The sequence below is a fragment of the Grammomys surdaster genome, unplaced genomic scaffold (assembly GCF_004785775.1).
Source record: "Grammomys surdaster isolate TR1022 unplaced genomic scaffold, NIH_TR_1.0 137, whole genome shotgun sequence".
NCBI lineage: Eukaryota > Metazoa > Chordata > Mammalia > Rodentia > Muridae > Grammomys > Grammomys surdaster.
Window position 1 is genome coordinate 5,329,657 of NW_021604595.1, and position 20,715 is coordinate 5,350,371.

Below are 20,715 nucleotides of genomic sequence, written 5' to 3' on the forward strand. Positions count from 1 at the left end.
TCTCTCTCTCTCTCTCTCTCTCTCTCTCTCTCTCTCTCTCTCTCTCTCTGTGTGTGTGTGTGTGTGTGTGTCTCCGTGTCCCTTGCCATCCATAATGGATACATAATCAGGACCTCTAGCAGGAAAACCCACAAAGGCCTATTTCTCCAACAAAAGCCAAATCAGACTGAAATGAATCACAAGCTATTTGTTTTCTCTTTTATTTATAGGAACAGACCTTCTATCCCAGGTTCCTCAAGATAAGCCACCAAAAACTGCACCTGACAGACCCGTGGAGCAGCCATCCTCAGAGCCGGATCATTGCAGAGACAGAGGAAGAAGGACAGAGGAAGGGAGGGAGGAAGGGAGAACGCAGTGAGGCAGGCTCCGGAGCACTTGTCAACAATCCTCCCCTGTACGTAATAAGCAAGCGGCAGTGCAGATTCCGCGCGGCAATAGGACAGCCGAACACCAGCGGGGGCTAAGGGGGAGGGGAGACAGTCGGGAGAGAAGATTATTTATGTGCCTGGAAGAGAATTGAATGCTGAAAAGGAGGGGGCATCTGGCTGACTTTCCCCCTCCCAGGTTTTTAACATTTTGATGAATTGAAATGAGAAAAGGCAAAAAGAAACTGCTGTATTTCCACAACCTGCAATGCAGACAAATCAAAATGACAGAATTTCGGGCACAAGAGGGGGGTTGGGGGTAGGGGGGAGACATGTTGGCAAGGGACACTCACAATTTAATTGTAGAGACTGTTGTGTCCAAGGAACGGCCTGTTGTACAGTGCACTAACTGCCCCCTCCCTCCTGCACACACCCATCTCGAACAACAGCAGGAAACAGGGCAATGTTTCAATGGTATCCCTCAGAATCTGTGTCATTCAGCACTTGGCTTTTATTTATTTTTATTTGTTATTTTGGCTGGGAAACCTGGGCAGCTCTCCAGACAGACTGCAGAAATCTCTCTTCACATGCTCCTCCTCCAATTCCTCCCTCCCCCTTCCTACAATTCCAGCCACCATGGGAGCTTCATTACTTATGAAGTGACCGAATGAGCAGGCATGGGCCACTGCCAGCACAGGACACCCCTCCCCCAGCCCTCCCTAGGCCCCTCCCCACGGCACATAAATTGATCTAATCTAATCAAGCTGAAGCTGTTTTCCCTCATTGTTTCTTGAGGATCTTTCACAAAACAGTCTCTGTAGCCTGGCAGCTGCTGAGAGGGGTGAAAAAGGCAGGCCTCCAACTGGCCTGAAGGAGCTGGAATGTCCCTCTTCCTCTCCCCTCCCCCCACCCCCCTCTCTGATTTTCAAAATCATTTTCTTTGAAGCTTTTGAACTTCATCTGACAATGATGATGTGCAAAGCACATGCTTCTCTTTACGTCCTTCCAAGGAAAGTGACGATGGCGGCTGAAACATGAGCAGGCATCGAAACAAAGTTCATATCCAAGGACTGGGCCGCTCCAGCCTAAGAAGTTGACTCTGTTCTTTTATCTTTCTGGGCTCTTAAAATACAGGCACTAATTAATTTAAATCTCGCAAATGGTAAAGGCAGATAGTAGCTTTTCCTGAGGTACGATGCCTGACAGTTACCATGGCTATTTCTTAGGTCACCATGCTAGACATACTAAAAACACAGCTTTCGTGAAGAGTGAAGTGACAATCTTCTCACATATGGAATGGTGCAGCTCTATTGTATAAATGAAGCCGTGGCTTAGGTTAGACTGGTTTCCAACCACACTCCGAGTCACCATGTCTCCTTAGACAGGAGGCAATTCAACAATCTCCCTGCCCCTCCATTTCCCTTTCTGCAGGACTCATCTAGGCTCTTCAATAAATAATGACAGCACCCACAGCAGGAAACTGGAAAGAAGAAAGGCAAGTAACTAGAAAGAAAGATGATGATGATCAATTCTGGGGAAAGTGGAAAAGAGGGAACCTGTCACATATACCGTTGGAGAGAAATGAAGTTTAAAAATCCCTTAACACTCCGCAGCTCTAGGAAGGCCTTCTCCAGCCATTGCTGCTGGTATCCTCTTGACAGAAACTAAAATAAAACAGGTGTTTAAATTGGTCTTCTGGTACAAGTTAATCACACTTACACTCAAGCCTCTATGTGGCTCTGTGGCACAAAAAAGTAGCTAGAAACCATTTATTTATTAATACCACTAGTTTGCAACTGTTTGGATATAAAGCTGACCCAGTATCCTACAGGAGGGTTCTTCGTAAGCAGGAGAAACAAACAACATCCCTTTTCTTTCTTTTCTTTTGTTGTTGTTGTTGGAGGAGGTAGGGATGGGAGGGTGTTTCACCTGAAATAGAGCCTTCCTGACTTAATTATATAAAAGAAGCTATGACAGAAAAACAGGGAAAGTTTTTTTCTATTCTGATTTCATCATGTCACCACTGCCTTGATTGATATTCTATTGTTAGAAGTAAGTTAAACCAAGTATAACCAGCTTATCTTCCTCCCTCTTTTATAAAATGAATTCTGATACTCAACAGTAGACAAATTTCAGTTATACCTCTGGTTATCTTGACTTCCTTGTTCTGAGTCACTGGAAATCATTTCAAGTATGTTTCAATATACCATGCCCCAACTACTCTGTGGCTCTCCAAGAAGAAAGCAAGCATTAGTTTTTCCTTGATGCGTATCTAGGAACAGAATTAGTAGAAATCCTCAGACTCAAAAATGCTCGCATTTACAAGTTGAATGTATAGCAAATCGGTTGCACAAGCACGTGTTAGATACTATATGTACATCAGTAATCCCTAAGTGTCTCCACGAAGACATTCTGTAACTCAAGATATCAGAAAACAAAAGAACTGCATTCAAAAATACTACTTAGGAAGAAAAAGAACTCTTTCAGAAAATTTCAGAAAGAACGCACACTAAAGCATTTCTATGCAGTCAGCCAGGTACATGCTTTCTACTACCTAATAATCACCTAAACCTCAGGATACTTGAGGATATATTTTGCCTCTTCCATAATCAACTTCCACCATTATCACCAAGTTGGGCAAAATCAAACTCTCTACATGCATTTAGCTTTTGAAAAAGTAGCCAGAGCAAATTCCAACTTATATAATGTCTTGCTTCATAGGAAAGACTTTGTATGTCTTATTCAGTTTTGGAGAGGTAAAACCTATTGCTGCAGAATGCTAAAACTTTATTTAATTCAAATAACCAGCCTGAGAAGTAAGCTAAGCTAGGTACTGTGGCTTTTAATTGTTATCCTAGAAGTAGGAAGACTGCGACAGGAGGACCATCAAAAGTTCAAGACAAGCCTAGACTACAGTATGTTCTGGGCTACCTTGGACCACATAATTTAAAAGTTAATCTTAAACAGACACACACACACCCCCAAAAAAACAAACAAACAAACAAACAAGCAAACAAAAAACAAAAATCTAACCCTTACTGAGAGCCAATTATCAAGAGAAAAAGAAAAGAAGCAAGACTTGAAAGTTATAGCACATTAAGGAAGAGAGAGTCCTTCACAACCCAGGGTCTAATAATGATACCTCTCCTGATACATGCAGACACCACAGCATGTCAACATTAGAGTTCTATACAATTAATCCCCACAACCCAAAAACACCCATACAAAAGGCAGGAGACGATACAGGCTGCAAAATGAGTTAACTAACAGATTATGAGGCTGTGTAACCTAAAAGTCTCAAAAAGATATGTGGAATTTTAATGACTAAAACACCAGACTGTACAGAACTATAGAAAATAGCCAACTCACCATAGACTCCACACCTTTAAAAACAAAATAAATAAGGACAAAAATTTACACCTAGGCTGACGAAATGGCTCAGGAGTCTGGGCTGCTCTTTCAAAGGATCCAGAACCAGTTACTGGTATCCAAATGTCAACTCACAATTGAGACCCATCATCCTCTTCTGGCCAGACATACATACAGACACATCATACACAAAAAAATAAAAATACATAATAAATCTTAAAACAAACTACATCTGTACTAGTATTAACATCCTAAACAACAAAGTGACATAGATATTTACAGAATATTTACACTGTGTTAGTGATATAAATGACTGAGAGATAATCTGAGTAAAGAAAGAGCTGCACAGACTGTTTTTCAGGTAGCAACTCATCATGTTGCCCAGACTGGATCTGAACTGACAATTCTCCTGCCTGTCATCCTGAGTAGCAGAGACTACAGACACAAGGCACCATTCCTGGCTATACAGCTTTACAAATACTCTGACTCTTCCATGAGCTTTGGTATCTGGAGGAATCCCACAACAGTATGTCAAGGGATGCCTAGACCCTAATGGTCCTTTTGGGTATATGACCAAATGTCTTGTAATGACCCTGTCACCTGGGTATGGTTTATTAAAACAAGACCAAAAAAATGGGGAAAAAAGGATACACTGTGCTAATATTAGACCTTTATTAATAAATAAATAAGATATTAATATAATATTAAATATACTAAAACCATTGTTATGAAAATCAGGTACATAGTATTTTTTGTTTAGATTTTTATTTAAGTAAAATTTAGTACACTGGCTCTATACCAAGAAGAATTATAAATACACATAAATCTGAAAGCCTTCCAATTGGCCTTGATAATTCCTAGAATGCCAAAGAGGGGTGGGAGGTGGGGCTGGGGCTGGGGCTGCACATACTGGGTAATACATTCGATTGTCCTGATAACCACCAATGTGGCATCAGGGCTACCCCATGCAATTACAAAATAATACCAATAATTGTAATAACTCAGAAGAGTGATCCATTTTGAGTAACAAATTTTGTACAGCCTATTTGGTTGTTCGTGCTAATATAATATCACTATAATCAATTAAACTAAAGCATTCATAGTGGGGAAGAGTCAGAAGAGATAAAACTCAATTTCAAACCTTAACCCTAGCCCTCTGCTTCCCTGTCCCATTGGATTGCAGTGGTCATAAAGGAGGAAATAGACTGAAGCAGGCCTCACAATAATCCGTTACAGAGCAGAGCATAAGGTCAGATTCAAACATGCCAGTGCTCTTTGCAAAATGGGATAATTTGAGAATTAAAGATACCTCCGGGCAGTTGTAGCATATTAAAAAGAAAATGTAGTCTGGTAGAGTTATTTCTCTAAGGACAGGTATTTGAGAGTAGACAGCACAAGCAGCACAAGGTGAAGTGTTCTGGTCCTATTGTCCTTGCTGACTGAGTACTCTCTTAAGAGCAAGTCACAGGAACACTGCCTACTAGGCAGAACAGCACAAGATATAAAAGTGATCTCATGTTTTATTAATTAGCTTCCAAGATTCAAATGACCCAAAGCTTTTTAAACATTGCCAGCTCTGAACATGGAAAAGAGAGACGCTAATTGTACCTGAAACAACAACAGGTGGGTAATGGTGACACAAATTTGGTCCCAGCATGCAGGAGGCAGAGGCAGGCAAATACATGTCAGGAGTTAGAGCAAAGCCTACACAGCTGAGTTTCCAAGAAAACTAAAACTAGATAGTGATGCAGGGTGGGAGGGTCACCAGGCACACATATTAGATAGAGGACAGCCTTTGTCTGTGACAGCCTCCCTAGAGAGAACATGACCCTCCCAAAGGATGATCTTCATCCTTCTCCAGAATAGGAGAGGAAATACAAGATGAAGTATATGGTGTAGAATCCCAATTAGTACTTCATGGATATGAAATACCAAGGATACTATAAAGTCACCACAGCCATGCACAAACAGTCTTTACGTTGGCTGCCCCACTGTCAGTCCATAGGCAGAAAAGCATCAAAGACAGAAGGCTGTTCGTTCAAGAAAAAGCAGCACTGACAGCATGCTGATCAAGATTCAGCAGAGAACATCCTAATGAACACATTTTGATTGAGGAACAGGAAGAGTGGGAGATTGATTTTAAATTACTGTATTAAAAATATCCAAAAAGCACTCAACTGATTTTAAAGGGTAAACAAGAAACCATAGAAAGTTAAATATGGTGATGGTCAGTCTTTTGAAAATACTTTAAATATGTCCTTAAAAAAAAAAAAAAACAAGCAAAATTCACTCAAAAATATATTTGGAGAGCTGCTGGCAAGAATAAAAGAAATGTATGAACTTTGAACTTAAGGAGTAATGAACGTAGGAAATTTACACTGAAACACTGTTCAAAAAAGGGGTGATACTGAAGATCTTTTACCTTGATTCTTTCATACACAGCTAGTATCAATCCAAACTAGTAAGACAGTTTTAAGAAAACCAGCTGGCAAGATGGCTCAGAGAACGAAAGCACTTGCACTGCAATACTAACAGCCTGAACCCACCACAGTGGAAAGGGAATAGGCAGAGAAATCTGTTCTCTGATCTCTATACCTTTCTGCATACTTGCACATATTCAAATCAAGCCATGTATACTTACTTAATAATGTTAAAATGGGCTTCTAGAGTAAAAATGGATGCCAACAAATCAGTAACAGGGTGTAGTACTGTTCTATTTAGAAGTTAAATCAAACAGCAACAATTTATTTGCAAGAGTTTCAACACAATTTATAACTATTTCTGGTGTTTATTGCACACTGCCTATTATTTCCTCTTTGGTTCCACATTGTGACTTCTGAGAGCTTCCTTTACTTCCAAGACACATCAGGATGGCTTCTAAACCACTCATAATGAAAATCACTCTTTAGGTTATTGACTTGGTAACACCCCTGACTCACACCAACCACTCTTGGACCGACCAAGTGCCACTTGAGTTGATGCAGATCAGCACTCACATTTGGTTTTCAGCAGCACATAGGACTAGGGAGAAGAACACACCAGACAGCTTTGGTTCTTTGACAGAGGCTTCACAATGACCTCCCATGCATTCCAAAGAAACACACAATCATCTCCTGATCCAAAAATACAATGCAGAGATGAAGAAGATTTATAATATTCCATAAATTCCAGGAAGCCATTCTCTGCTAAACCCAATGAATGAGACAAAGCTAGCACACAGGGTTGTGTGTGTGTGTGTGTGTGTGTGTGTGTGTGTGTGTGTGTGTGTCTGTCTGTCTGTCTGTCTGTCTGTCTGTTTTGCCTGTACTTGTACCATGTGTGCTTAGTGCACTTGGAGATCAGAAGAAATCATCAGAACCCCTCTAAGTGCAACTGCAGACATCTGAGCTGCCATGTGGTGGTTGTTTGGAACCAAACCTGGGTCCTTTTACCTACAAGAAAAAAGAGGAGTTCAAGGCCAGTCAGGTCTTCAGAGGTAGTTTCAGGACAAGGCCGCCCATGAAAACTCACAAGTGTTCTTAACCACTGAACCATATTTCCAGACCCACAAAATCCAAAAGCCCTTATGAAGCTCAAGAAACTAAGCTTTTGAGGTACCTTGGATTTCAGATTTCCTAATTAGTGATGTTTAGCCATTAAAGTCTCCAAAAATATTCCCAAATCCATAAACTTACTGCTCCTGATTATTTCTGGTAATCTGATTGTTTCTGCTATTAATAGAATGAAAAGTAACACCCAATGTCAATGTTCATTCCAACACATTCAAATTTTTGATATCTTCAATATTGTTTGAGATGGCTAGAATCCAGGAATTCTGGCTTAATATGACTTAACAGATTGTAATGAGAATGACTACAAAGTATACCCTCTTTCAGTTCGAAATAACTGTTCAAAATAGGTCCAAAGGTTTTTTTCTACCACTGTTTCATATTTACACCACTTGAGTTTTTTCATTGTTTCTTTGACCCTCCAATAAGGTTTCCCCCTTCCAAATGAGCAGGCAGACACCTTTCTCATGCAGTAAAGGCCAGCTCAAAGGCAGTCTACGTTAAGCCACTTCCACCCCAGGCAGCTCACAGATCTCAAGGGCAAGCAAGCAACTGAGTACAGTGGTGGGAGAACCTGCTAATTCACAGCACCTTCTACTCCGTGGGACAGTTTCTTCCTTACCCATGCCATGTAGGACAGCCTGGTGGGGAGAAAGTGAAGGTAGCTGGGTCAAAGCTATAGCTCTTGGTATTAGAATGGATCCTGACTTCAAGGTACTGACATCTAGAACCTTGGAATGTTGCACACCTACACTAATATTCTTTTCAAGTGGTCTGCTCCATGGTGCAGCTACTGTTTTTATGGGAAGAACCTCAATCCTAATCACCTTCTCCACTGTTTACTTTCTGCTGGGTACTAATAACTTCAAATGAATCCTCACCAATTCTGAGAACTCATTCCAGAGAGAAGAATTACTGTGCCACTTTTAGAAATAGGAAAACAACAAGAGCCAAACATATAGGGCTTTCTGCCACAGAAATATGTCTGGAGTGAAGGAGATCCTTTAGGGCAACTCTTGGTGCTACCAGGGCCTGTGATTAAAGTCAATGGGAATCTACAGCCTATCCAGGCAGAATGACAAAGGCAGAATGACAAAGACCCCTGAGAAAAGGTCACGCCTCCAGGAAAAGATCTAAGACTGAGGTACTTGCAAAGGATGGAGATAATGCATAATGGTAGGAGATGAAGGTAGTTAGTTATAAATACCATGCACAAACCATGTGACCAGTTGCAGAAATGAAGATTATAACTAAAAGAAGTGCTTCCATTGTATTCTTAAGAATACATTTGTACAAATATTTGTGTTCTTACAATTTAGCAACAATCAAGAAAATATCAATGGTTATCATATTTAAGTTTGAGATACTAAAAGTATGCTCCCCAAGGGACAATGCCACCAATTGTAAATTTAAAATAAGCATCTGTTGTTTTATGAGGAATGCTGTGTTAGGTGTTATTATGACCTGGTTATTGTTTAGAATTGAATTTATTGAACTACAACATAACAAGAAATAACTGTATGTCAAGTGGTAAATGACAAGGGGTGGATAGCTATTCTAGGTTGTCAATTTGACTACACCTGAAATGAACTACAATCCAGACAGAAACAGAGGTCACACCTGTAGTCCAGATCTTGAGGCTGGAAGACACAGGGTTTTGATCAAGATTATGAGGTAAAATGACATATACATTTGATCAGGATCTTGGGAGGTATGCCACACACTTTTAAGCCAAATCTTGAGGCACAACTTCTTATGTGTTTTGAATCTGGCCTCCTGACCTGGGCTGACAGTATGTAAACTACTTCTAAATGGTCTGTACTCTATCTAGTGCCCACACCAAACCCACCCAGATTCAGCTGTACTGTTTTTGATATAAGGCAGTTTGTGATTACACAGACGGCTTCGTGACCTACAAATAAATAAGAGCAGACTACTCCTCAAACAATATTCCTGAGCTTCACTGATTTGCACAGCGAGGCTAAGAAACTGGAATTAATGGCATGCTATCGTCCACTACCAACAGCAACCACTTGATGGCAATCTTAACCTATTCCCTTGAAAGTCTTCCATACAAGGAGACCCCTAGGAAGGCTAGCAGAACATTTGTGGGGTTCACAGTGTAGAAGGAGCTGGAAAGGCTATCTCCAATTAGTCTAGGTGTGTAGCACATGGTAAGGAGGAGAAAAAGCAGGCAAACAGGTGATGCTAGCCTCCCCCTCTGCAGGGATTGGTGGAGGTAGATACATGTCCCTCAAAAGTTCAAGAAACCTAAGGCATCACAGGGCTTTCACATCACATTTCTCAGAACAGCTTAAAAGGATCAAGTCAATTGACAGCACACTTCTGCTAGTTATAGGAACACTTCCAGAAATCAAAAGAGTTGCCTGTTAAAATAACCCCAAGAATTTAGAAAAACAAAACCTATGAGCGCTTTGGGACAAGGCTCTCTATCTACAGTGCATGTTTTGTAAATGTAGGACTGGGAAGATGGTCTTATGACTAGGGATGCCTGCCACCATGCACAAAGATCTCTTTAACCTCATGGACGCAGCCCCCAACAAGCTGTCTTCTGACTCTCACATGTTCATCACAGCATGCAACTCTCCATCCTACTCAAATAGGGGCACAGAATTAAGAATTTGACAATTATTTTCCAGGGGATTCAGAAAATGCCAGCTGAGAGCCTTCCAGCTCACCCTTTACAACTATAGAACACTCTCCATGAGCAAACTGGGACAGCCCTTATCAAACTGGGCACAAAAGGTATAGACCATGAGTAGACAGTAAACCCACTGTGTACAGGGTAAATCCCCCTTATGGCTAGAATTCCATGAGATCATGCCCACTAGTGTGGCACATCAAACTATTTTCTTTCAAGTAAAGCTAGATCCAAAAATGTGTGCAGTATTAAAGAAGGTAGCAATATGCAATACCATGGGAGGGAGTCTTTAGGAACAGTGGTGGCACAGTACTAAAAATTGAATCAGTACTAAAATCTAGCAGTTATTTGACAAGCAGTCCACATCCCTTCCAGACCCCCCAGGTTGGCAAACTCATAAGATCTACTGCTTGAGCCTGCCAAGTAGCTGGGATTACAGTATAGGCATGTGCCACCATGACAAAATAAAACAGCTTTTCACAAGATTCATTAATAAGTATGAATCCTTTTGAAAATTCTCCCAAGTTATAGAAGAAACAAAAATAATAAATGAATGGGTCTTAATTAAGGAGAGAATTTCAGATTTCTCTCAAGAGCCAAAGACAGAAAGCATGGAATGATATACTCTTACAAATGGGGGACATATGGGAGAAGAGGAGAGAAGGAGCCTTGAAGGGACCATGCAGGGTCCACTCTGCAGGTTTATCCTCCGGGCTGATCAGACACAGATGACCATTCTCTTAAACAGAAGGGGTAAACTATTAAACTGCTCATGTTTCTATCATCCTCCCAGCTTCTTCTGATGTGACAGCTATATATTTTCATGAACTTTGGAAAAAAGGTAAATCTGAGGCTACAAAGTCTACAAAGTATGCCAAGAGATTTGGCAGAAGAAGAGATTAAGAAATGAATTGTAAATTAAGGGGTTTATTTATCCAGTAATCATTCTGGAAGCTTTGAAGATACTTCATATATAGGACTTCTAACATTTAATGTAGCTTGAGAAATAACAAGGTATTTTCAACAAAGCGGGGAGGGGTGTCCCACAAAGACAGCAACATTGTGCTAAACAGTATTTTAGCACCATCAATATACACATTACAGTTTAAAGCATGAAATGGATTGGATTTAAAAGCACATGTGGCCTTTCTATAGTGACATTATCATTTTACAAGAATGAACACTAATAAGCAGATCCTATTACAGAACTGCCTACTCCTGTGTAGACAAAAAGAACTGTCTGGTGATCCTAAAGGGCTTCTGTCCTTTATACATGGGTTAAACCGAGAAAATGGACAGTAAGTCCTACTAAAATGGCTGCTAAACTGAATCACTGTATAGATACAGAAGGGCTTCCTCATAACAAAGGCCCAACATAGAATTCTCATGATCTTAAGACTACTGAATTTTCCTTTCAAGGCCACCTCAGTCACTAACCCCTCTTCCCACCACATGAATCATTCTGAACACACTGTATGCCACTGAGGGGTGCTCAACCAACCATCCTGCCTTCTACATTAGTTTTCTTTACCTATGAATGTGTTTTTCTCCACTTACCTAGAAAAATTTCATCCAAATAAGAACTTTGAAAAGTATAGACATCTTGAAACTTTATCAGGAAAATGTGACATATGCACAGTAGAAAACACAATGAACTATTGTAACTGCCCCTGTGTCCTACCAGACTGTAATAGGAAAATAGTTTGTGTTTGTTTCTTTTTTTGAAGCTACAATTCTCTGATGTTAACATTACTGTACTCAGCCTGTGCCAGTGATAAAGGATTACTATGTCAGTCCTAAGGTGAGGCAAGAAACCGCTTTCTTCCCAACATAGAGAAGTCAATCAATGGGAACTGAGTTGCCAGTGCAGAGTCTAGATTCAAGGCCTCCAAATCAGTCACTGTTCTAGCTCCAGCATCTTGCTTTGTATCCATCTGCTAAGCATGTGTTCAGGCACAACATGCTGAATAAAACAGACATTCACCAAAGCCACAAGAAAAATGATCAACTCCTCACTGCCACCATACCCTTCTATATCCTCAAGGCCAGGAGCTAGACAATAGGTCTTTATGGAAGCAAATTAGCAGATAATTACAGGGTCTCACCTTGTAGCTTTGGCTGGCCTGAAACTCACTATGTGAAAAGAATGAAGGGCCTAAACACCCTTCCTCTCCCAGGTGACCCCCAGGTGACCCTGCCGCACAGACCATTATACCATGAAAAGGATGATGACATCAGCAGCAGGAAGGACACCCCCTAACCCCCACTGTGCAAAAGTCAAGCACGAGGTGGGCTGAGTGTACCAGACAAAGGGTCTGAGGCAAGATTTGACCCAAAACAGAAACACATTAACCTCCATAGGCAGTTTCACATGAAATACTTCTGAGCAGCTAGGACAACAGGGACAGTTGGTGCCTCATTGTCATTTAAATTGGATTTCTAGGTTCTAGTACTGTCTTCAGTTGATCCATTCTTTCTTCATCAAGGCTCAAGGTTCCTGTTTAAAAATTTTGACACAGACCTACATACCTGTAAAAAGACCTTTCCCTCCTCTGCTACCAATCAGTCTCCATCAGCTGTGATACAAACGAATATGTTAGTCATGGAAAGCTGTTGGGGCAGCTACTCTCCTGTAGAGCTCAATTTCAAGTTCCAGTCTCTGTCACTAACAGCATCACCTTCAAACAACCCTTGATTAAAAGGCCTCACTCATCTCTCAACGACCCTGCAAAGTCTTCAATGCAACCTTTCCTGGCTGCTCAAAAATGGGCCCTTGACATCAACTGCCTCCCTGCTAGCCTATTCACTCCAGACACACAGGCTCCTATGTTGATTTCTGACCTAATTAATCTATAGGAATATCTTTTATGTTTTTGCTTCACTCATTTTTTTACCAGCTAGTGCTCTATGAGAGTGGGAGAAATTCCAAGATACTTCAATTTGGGCATCATGGTTAGACACTCAATTTCAGTAGAAGTAAAAGTAGTGACAATGGGAGTGGTGGTACATGCCTGTGACCCCAGCACTCAAAACAGTGAGGCAGAAGATTGTCTATTTGAAGCATGTGCCAGACTGATTATATGTGGGACTATGCCAAACAGAGGAGGGTAAAGAACAAAAAAAAAAAAAAAAAAGAAAGAAAGGTTTATTGCTTCCACCTACATCACTCAAAGCCTGGTTAAAAAACTAGAAAGGATAGTAGGGCAGTAACAGGCAATTTAGGATGACACATGGGGTATGAAAAAGAAAGAGACTAGGGGAACACATGGGTACAAGAGGAGATGGGGAGAATGACTGTAATATTTTGAAAATACAATCTGATTATTTAATAACTTGTGTGCTAAATGCTTTTTTATTATGAAAAAAGAGGAACTACTTGCTATTTATCTAAGTGGTAAATTAATTAAATACGAGTCTACTCCAGAAAGGCTGAGTTTGAATCAAGCTTGAGTTGGATAAGCAAGGTGCTACTCCATGAGGGTACAGTTTTCCTCATCCATTTTACTCTGAATTTATTCTGATGGTTTGAGTGCACAAACCACAGCTAGAATCTTCCAACACTAACAGTGAAATACGAAGAACAGCTTAACTATTACATTCCTGCCTGCTGTACGTCGGAAGAAAGAGATCCAACTTCCATTAAATCTACTCAAAATTGTTTTGCTGGCCAAAGGGGCTTGCTGATCTGAGATGACATTTATGGGACGCAAATGAAATTCAAACACAGCTAATAGCTCCTCTCTCTTACTGTGTAATTATGTGTACTCATTATCTATGTAGCATGTTATTATTTAAATGTCCCTAATTTTAGCCCCAGCAGGCCCAAGGGCCTTGAAAGATTGGCCAAGGTTTCCATACTCCACAAGCTTTAACTAAAAACCTGTCATTTCATTACATCCAGAGAAAGTAGCATAATCTACATACAAGCAGGAGGAACAGAAGGCTTGCCACCAGCAGATCTTTATACTGCCCCACCCGTCCACCCAGCTACAACAAGTAACTCCAAGGATGATGCAAAGTCCTGAGGTCAATCCACAGGACTGTTCAAAGCATTCACGTGCTTCCTTTATCAAGGCAAAAGCTTTCTTTCATTCCTTGTCACTTCTGGAGCACCAAAGTAAGATGGATGGTGGACATAATTTTATGACATAAAAATGAGTCTCTAATATCTTATGCCCATTAGGTTATTACAGGACCTGTGGAAGTGGAAGGCTAAGTAAGATCAGCCCCTCAAACATAGGATCCCATGTTAGTTGTATTAACAGCAGACGTCCACCCAACTCCTTCACACAAATGGTAAGGGCAAAGGGCTGTTCCCTAATCATGCCAGCATGCCAACAATTTAGAAAAAGTCATGTCAATTTGTCTTTAGAGAAAATTATGTCAACCACATACCACTTTTAATGTGAAACTAACACTAGTTTTTTTTTGTTTTGTTAACTGAATTTCTCTAAGAAACTCCTATAGAAGAAGCAATAGGCTGGTACCATCTGGGTTTTAAAGAACAGGAGAAAGGGCAGGAGCAATGGCACTGCAGTAATGAGCACTGGCTCTTCTTTTATCTATGTTCAAGTGGCAGCACCCACACGGGAAATCATAACTGTCTGTGACTCCAATTCTAGGGAATCTGACACCCTCTCAGACATACATGCAGGTAGAACACCGATGTACACAAATTTTAAAAAATTTTAAAGAGAAAAAAAGCATTAAAAAATAATAATAAAGGCAAGTGAAAATAAAGCATGCTGTGTTCAACATAATTCCAAAACCTTAGTATTCCTTCATGTGCTCTAGATTATAAATTATCATCTGAAATCCAAGTTCTATCATTTGAACTATAATTCCAATTGTGCTACTGCAAAATAAATACGTACATAATAATTATTACCTTTGTGACAACAAAATCTCTACCACATGTACATTTAAAAGATAATTCTCCTTCAGCATATCTGCCTACACACTGTGATGCTTCCTACCATGATGATAAAGGACTATACCCCTCAAAGTGTAAGCCAACTTCAATGAAATGTTGTCCTTTATAAGAGCTGCTGTTGTCATATTGCCTCTTAACACCAATAGAAGCCCTAAAACACCCAAAAGACATACCCAAAGACATGTGCATGTTTTCAAACCAATGTCCTGGAACTAGGAGGAGAAAGTGGACATGATCTTCCCCCTAAGCAAGAAGTTAACTGCAACTGATAGGGTTGCAAAGAAACATCCACCTCCTTTTCCCCCATAGCTACCTGAGCCTCGAGGGAAAGGTTTGATATAAACACCTTATTTTAGGAAAGTGTGTCCATCCACACATTTTAGGTTCAATGTCTTATCATATGCCTTTTTCTTATGGGATTTTTGTTTGTGTGTGTGTGTGTGTGTCTGTGTGTGTGTGTGTCTGTGTGTCTGTGTGTCTGTGTGTATAAGGGGGAAGAGGGAATATTGTTTGAAAAGAGAGGAGGAAGAGTAAAAGCAAAGTTGGGTAGTAGGTAAAGAGGTGGAGAGAATCTGGGAATTAAAGAGAAAAAAATAGAATTTTCAATTTTTAAAAAAGCAGCACCCTACCACTAGACACCTCCCCTCCCAGTAATGGCTGTGTATTTAATCTTCTTTATTGCTACCATAAACATTTCCATAATAATTAAAACTGGAAGTATAGAACCATTTCATCTGATGGCAGAGAATTGTGACAATTTTTCTTTAGAAACTGCGTACATACGCATATGTGTGCAAGCACCTACTAAAACTAGATTCCTAGTTTTAGTGCTGGATTCCTAGGAGCTGAAATAACAGGTAACTGTTAGATCCACTAACATGGGAGCTGGGAACCAAGCTCTAGTACTCTGACAGAGAAATCCCTCCACTGTCCACAGCCCCTTATTAAACCTATGGCATGGCTACATATGACCTATAGAACATGGCTGTGGGCAACCCATAAGAAGTTTAGATATGCAAGCCACTCATAGGCTTTCTAAATAACTGGTCCTCATCTGGAGGTGCTATTTTGATACATTGTGGAGGAAGATGGGGCTCTTCTGGAGATTTCATAGCCCAGACACAGTTCCTGTATATTCTCTGCTTCTCAATTATGGATACAATGTGACCAGCTGTAACAGTCATTCCGCCATGCCTTCACTTCATACTGGGCTGCATTCTCTGAACTGTGAGCCAAAATAAACCCTTCCTTCTTTCACATACACACCAATGACAAGTCACTCTATTCTCAACACCAACTGCAGCTCCAAGGTTTTGATAGAGGTTTCAGGAAAGTGAGGTGGGGAGGGAAGGGGAGGTGAACACCCTATAGCACAGCAGTCCTGGTAAGTACAGAAAAATACACCCACACAAAAGGAGTAATTCCCATTTTGGTAATTCTGCTTTCTGGCTCGTCCCAATAAAACTGCCAAACTCTGCATAGCATAGTAGCTACCTTCATGATGGTGCTAAGGCAGGCTTCTCCCTGTGTACATTAAGGTGGCCTTAGAACTTACAGAACCTCATGTGTCTCTGCCTCCTAATGAATGTGCCACTATGCTTGGTTAAATATATTTAATAATTAATGATAGATAATAACAGGGAACTCAAACAGCCCTGATAAAACCTGATCTGCAAGGTGACAAACAAGTTTTAAAAACAGCATGAATAACATCAATATTAACCAGAAACTGGAAGGGAAAAAAAAAGCAGCAATTTCACAACCAAAAACATTTGTAACAATACGAATAAGATAGTTAATCATGCAGAAGGCTCTACAGATAAGAATCCTAGCTGCCTGAACCAGAGTTTGATCCCCAGAATTCACAGGACGTAGTAATCAAATACAATTCCAACAATCCTATAAGCAAGGGGGAAGAAAGAATCAGTATGTGGACCAGCAGCAATATAAGCAGGAGAAACCATGTCTTAGCACGGTAATGGGTGAAACCTGGTTACTTCCGTGTATCTGCATACCAGATGACAGAGATACAGACAACTAGATGAGATAGATTTGTAGAAAGAGGGTCTGAGGCAGGGACATGGACAGATCTGCCATAGTGGCACCTATCTGTAATTCCAGAAGGCTGATCACAAGTCTAGACTTAATATAAGGGTAAAACTAGGTGCCCTGGGGTAAGAAAAAAAGGGAGAAAAAAAAAACAACTTTAACTGTGCACATGGTACACAGTTAAGAGGCTTTAATCATAATAGAAATGCCTTTTGTAACTGTCTTTACAATGTCTCACTTGATATTTTCACTATCACAAAGTCAAAGATAAATGTAGCAGGATAGATAGCAGCACTTGGTGCTACTACAAGAACTACCTTTACTTTTGTTCATAAATCTAAATAGTCCCAGATGACTGTCTAAATTCTTCTCAAAACATGTAATATTTACCAGTTAGAAACATTTATATTTAATTGCTGACAATAAACAAAGAATAGGACTAAGGCACTGACAGCTACTCCTAGATAACACTCCTGTTCACAAACATAAAGCAACCTTCATGAGTAGTTACTATTCTTCTATTCTTGCTCTAGGATTCAATCCAATTATTTCTCATCTCTCTGCTGCCCTAACACTCATGAATTTAACCACGCAAAATACTATATAATAAATAATCACAACAAATACTCTCTACAGAGGGCTTAGAGAATTTCTAGAATTTACATAATTCTCCAAATGACTCTCAAATATGTGTTGGCTCAAATGAGCACAGCTGAAATCAGAGGGATACTAAATAGAAGGACAGAGTCAAGACTGAAGGGATGGCTGAAGGGCACAAGAGTGTCTATTGTTCTTCTGGAGCACCAGGGTCCAATTCCCAAAATCTACATGGCAACCCACTCTAGCTCCAGCTCCAGAGAACCGATGCCCTGCCTGGCCTCCTCAGACCCTAGGCTTGCACATGGTGCACACAAAATACATAAACACAAACCATTCATGCAAAAAAAAGTTAATTTGCATAGTAAAAGAGACTTTTATATTAAGAAAACCCACCATGTGGAGTTTGTCTTCCTTCAAGTTACCCCAACAGAAGATAGACCACCACCTTAGGACAGTAAAAAAAAAGCTGGGTACATAGTGAAGTTCACAGAGGTGGTTTTAGAAAAACCTTCCATGACACTATAAAAATGAGTCGACAGATCCACTCTGTAACTATTAGTTCCAAGGAAAAACCACGGAGTACTCAGTTTACAATTAAATTTACAGTTAACAAAAGAGAACTAGGGCAACACAGTAGCAAACAAACTCATCTCAGACAAGAGAGAAGATAAAAACCAAAATCCAAAATGATTCTCTGATTTCCATAATCATCATATACACACATAAGAAACAGGAGGTTGTAGGGAGGCAGAGGAGAAATATTCAAAGCTGCGTGTGAGCTATATGACATGGCAGTACAGTATACGTCCTGATTCCCTTCCAAAGCCATACCTGGAAGACAACAAACAACAAGGTGTCTTCCTGTGGCTTTCTTGTTGTTAGCCAAGTACAAAGTGGGACATAAACACAGTTCATTCCATAATCTATATGCAATTAAAGTACATACAATAGACTATGAAATATAGCACACCTAGAACCAGAAAACAATGAAATGTTTTCTGATTATTTTAGCACTCATCTTTTTAAATGCTACTTAATGACAGAGACAGAGAAAGTAAGAAATGTGACAACCAGATTCCTCCACTTTTCCAGATCACAGAAAGAGACTGAGCATCCTAATTGTTGTTGTACACCCATGCCTTGTAGCAACTGGTCAACAAGGAAATCAGCAGGGTGCTCACAGCAAAAAGGGCAGTAGGTTTTTGGGCTATTTCCTTATATAGGGTACAAGCCTCCAGATTCCAACAAGATCATTAAAGGGTTTTGTGCATACACTGGATAGATTAGATTACTTACATACATACATACATACATACATACAAACATATGTATGTAAATAAAGGAGTCCCATTCAGTTCATAATCTCTAACAGACTGACACATATTCCCAACTATATTTTGTAATATATAAAGAACAAAAAAATATATCTACAAATACAATAGGATGTCCGAAATATATATTCATACAGCCAAAACTGCTTAGCTTAGCAAGGTCAAGCTTGCTTGTGCCCAAGTCAGACCAAAGCACTACAGAGAGACTACATTCAGTTCCATTTTTAACTCACCGTTTACAGTTTTCAGGCTCCCGGCAATGCCTTCCCCGTGCTGTCTTTTCTGTGCATTCTTGAATTCCTTAAGAGACAAATAAAGGACTTTTCTTACGACTCTCTCTTCTGACCACGGGATCCCATCGCTGTCATCCTGAGGAAAAATTATTGAAAATCAGGCACACAAATATTTTGACTTTTATTTGACTATAAAATTCCAACTGGGTATGGTGCATACATCTTTAAATTTAACACGTGGTAAAAAATAGGTAGGTAAACTTGAGGACACTCTGATTTACAATGGAAAGATCCTGGACAGCCAAAGGTACACATTAATACCATTATTTATTTGTTTTTATTTTTCTGTGGGGGGAAAAGAGGTGTTTCATGTCACGTTCCTAACAAGCATTATATGATCCAGTACCAGAGTGTGAGGTGGCAATACATTCCTTCTGCATAAATTTCAAGCAAATTCCCCCACGGAAGGAATGTAAATAAATATCCTAACTTCCTCATGTACCCCCAATCAATATCCCCATCAAGGATTTCCTACATCAGTGGTTCCCTAGGCTGTGCCCCTTTTAATACAGTTCCTCATGTTGTGGTGACACTCCCCCCACCATAACAGCATTTTCATTGCTACTTCACAACTGAAACTGTGCTACTAATATGAATCATAGTATAAATATAATGTAAATATCTGTGTTTTTTCCATGGTCTTAGGCAACTCCTGTTCCACCACTCTAAGGTTGAGAACCACTGTTCTAAGAGTAAAGGAAACAAGATGCCATTTCCACCTTGCCCTGACTAGACCTACCAAGGTGCTATTTCTGTTGAAAAGCAGCACCTTTAGAGGACCAAGAGAAGCCAAGAAACTGTGCCAACCTAACCTGAAATTTACAGGTAACTGCTAAACCTCTAATGAAAGTCACATCACCTGGGACCTTCAAAATCATTAGAACCAGAAACAGGAGGCTGTTTAGTAATACCCCATTAGTGGAATTCAAATAATCAAGAGGCAGGTGATGTGAATATATAACATATGAAGAGCCAAAATGTGGCTCAATTAACTCTCCCTTGAGTTTGTATGCGAGCTCCCCAAATCAGATTACCTGCAACCAAATGACAGTGCTAACTACAGGTGGAAGATGGGCTTCGTGGGCTAAAATCCACCTTTTAAGCAGCCAGGGCCTATTCATTCTTTCTATTCTTTCTATTCATTCTTTCTATTCTTTCTATTCATTCTTTCTATTCATTCGCCACTCCCATTCTTTTCATCTGTGTCTCCACAACAATAATGTAAGATTATAAAGTAACATTTTCTCCATCAACAACAGTTTATAAATCATAAAGTCCCAAAGTAGCTCTGCCTATGAAACTCCAATGAAGATTAACTGTATTCTGTGAAAGCTGGAGTCTTTACCTAGATTCAGGCCTTTATTACACTATAAATAAATACCTTAAATGCAGGAGAAGCAGGCAATGAATGACAGAGACTGTAGTTTCAAACGCTAGAGATAAAAATCACACATATGCACAACTGTTCTTTTATAATCTACATGGCTGGTCAAGACCTGTCACCTTAATGAACTGATTGTGCTGGTTAGGTGATAATATGGACTATTCAGAGTTCTAGTAGGTCA

At 40.0% G+C, this 20,715-nt stretch overlaps 1 protein-coding gene across 4 annotated transcripts in view; it reads right to left on the reverse strand.

The window, feature by feature from the left end:
* Positions 1-20,715, reverse strand: part of Jarid2 (jumonji and AT-rich interaction domain containing 2) — a 182,580-nt gene that overhangs the window by 78,198 nt on the left and 83,667 nt on the right. For all 4 annotated transcript variants that reach the window (XM_028763204.1, XM_028763201.1, XM_028763203.1 and 1 more), the window contains one exon: positions 19,091-19,226. In XM_028763204.1, the coding sequence (XP_028619037.1) occupies positions 19,091-19,226 (136 nt within the window). The remainder of the gene's footprint in view (positions 1-19,090; positions 19,227-20,715) is intronic.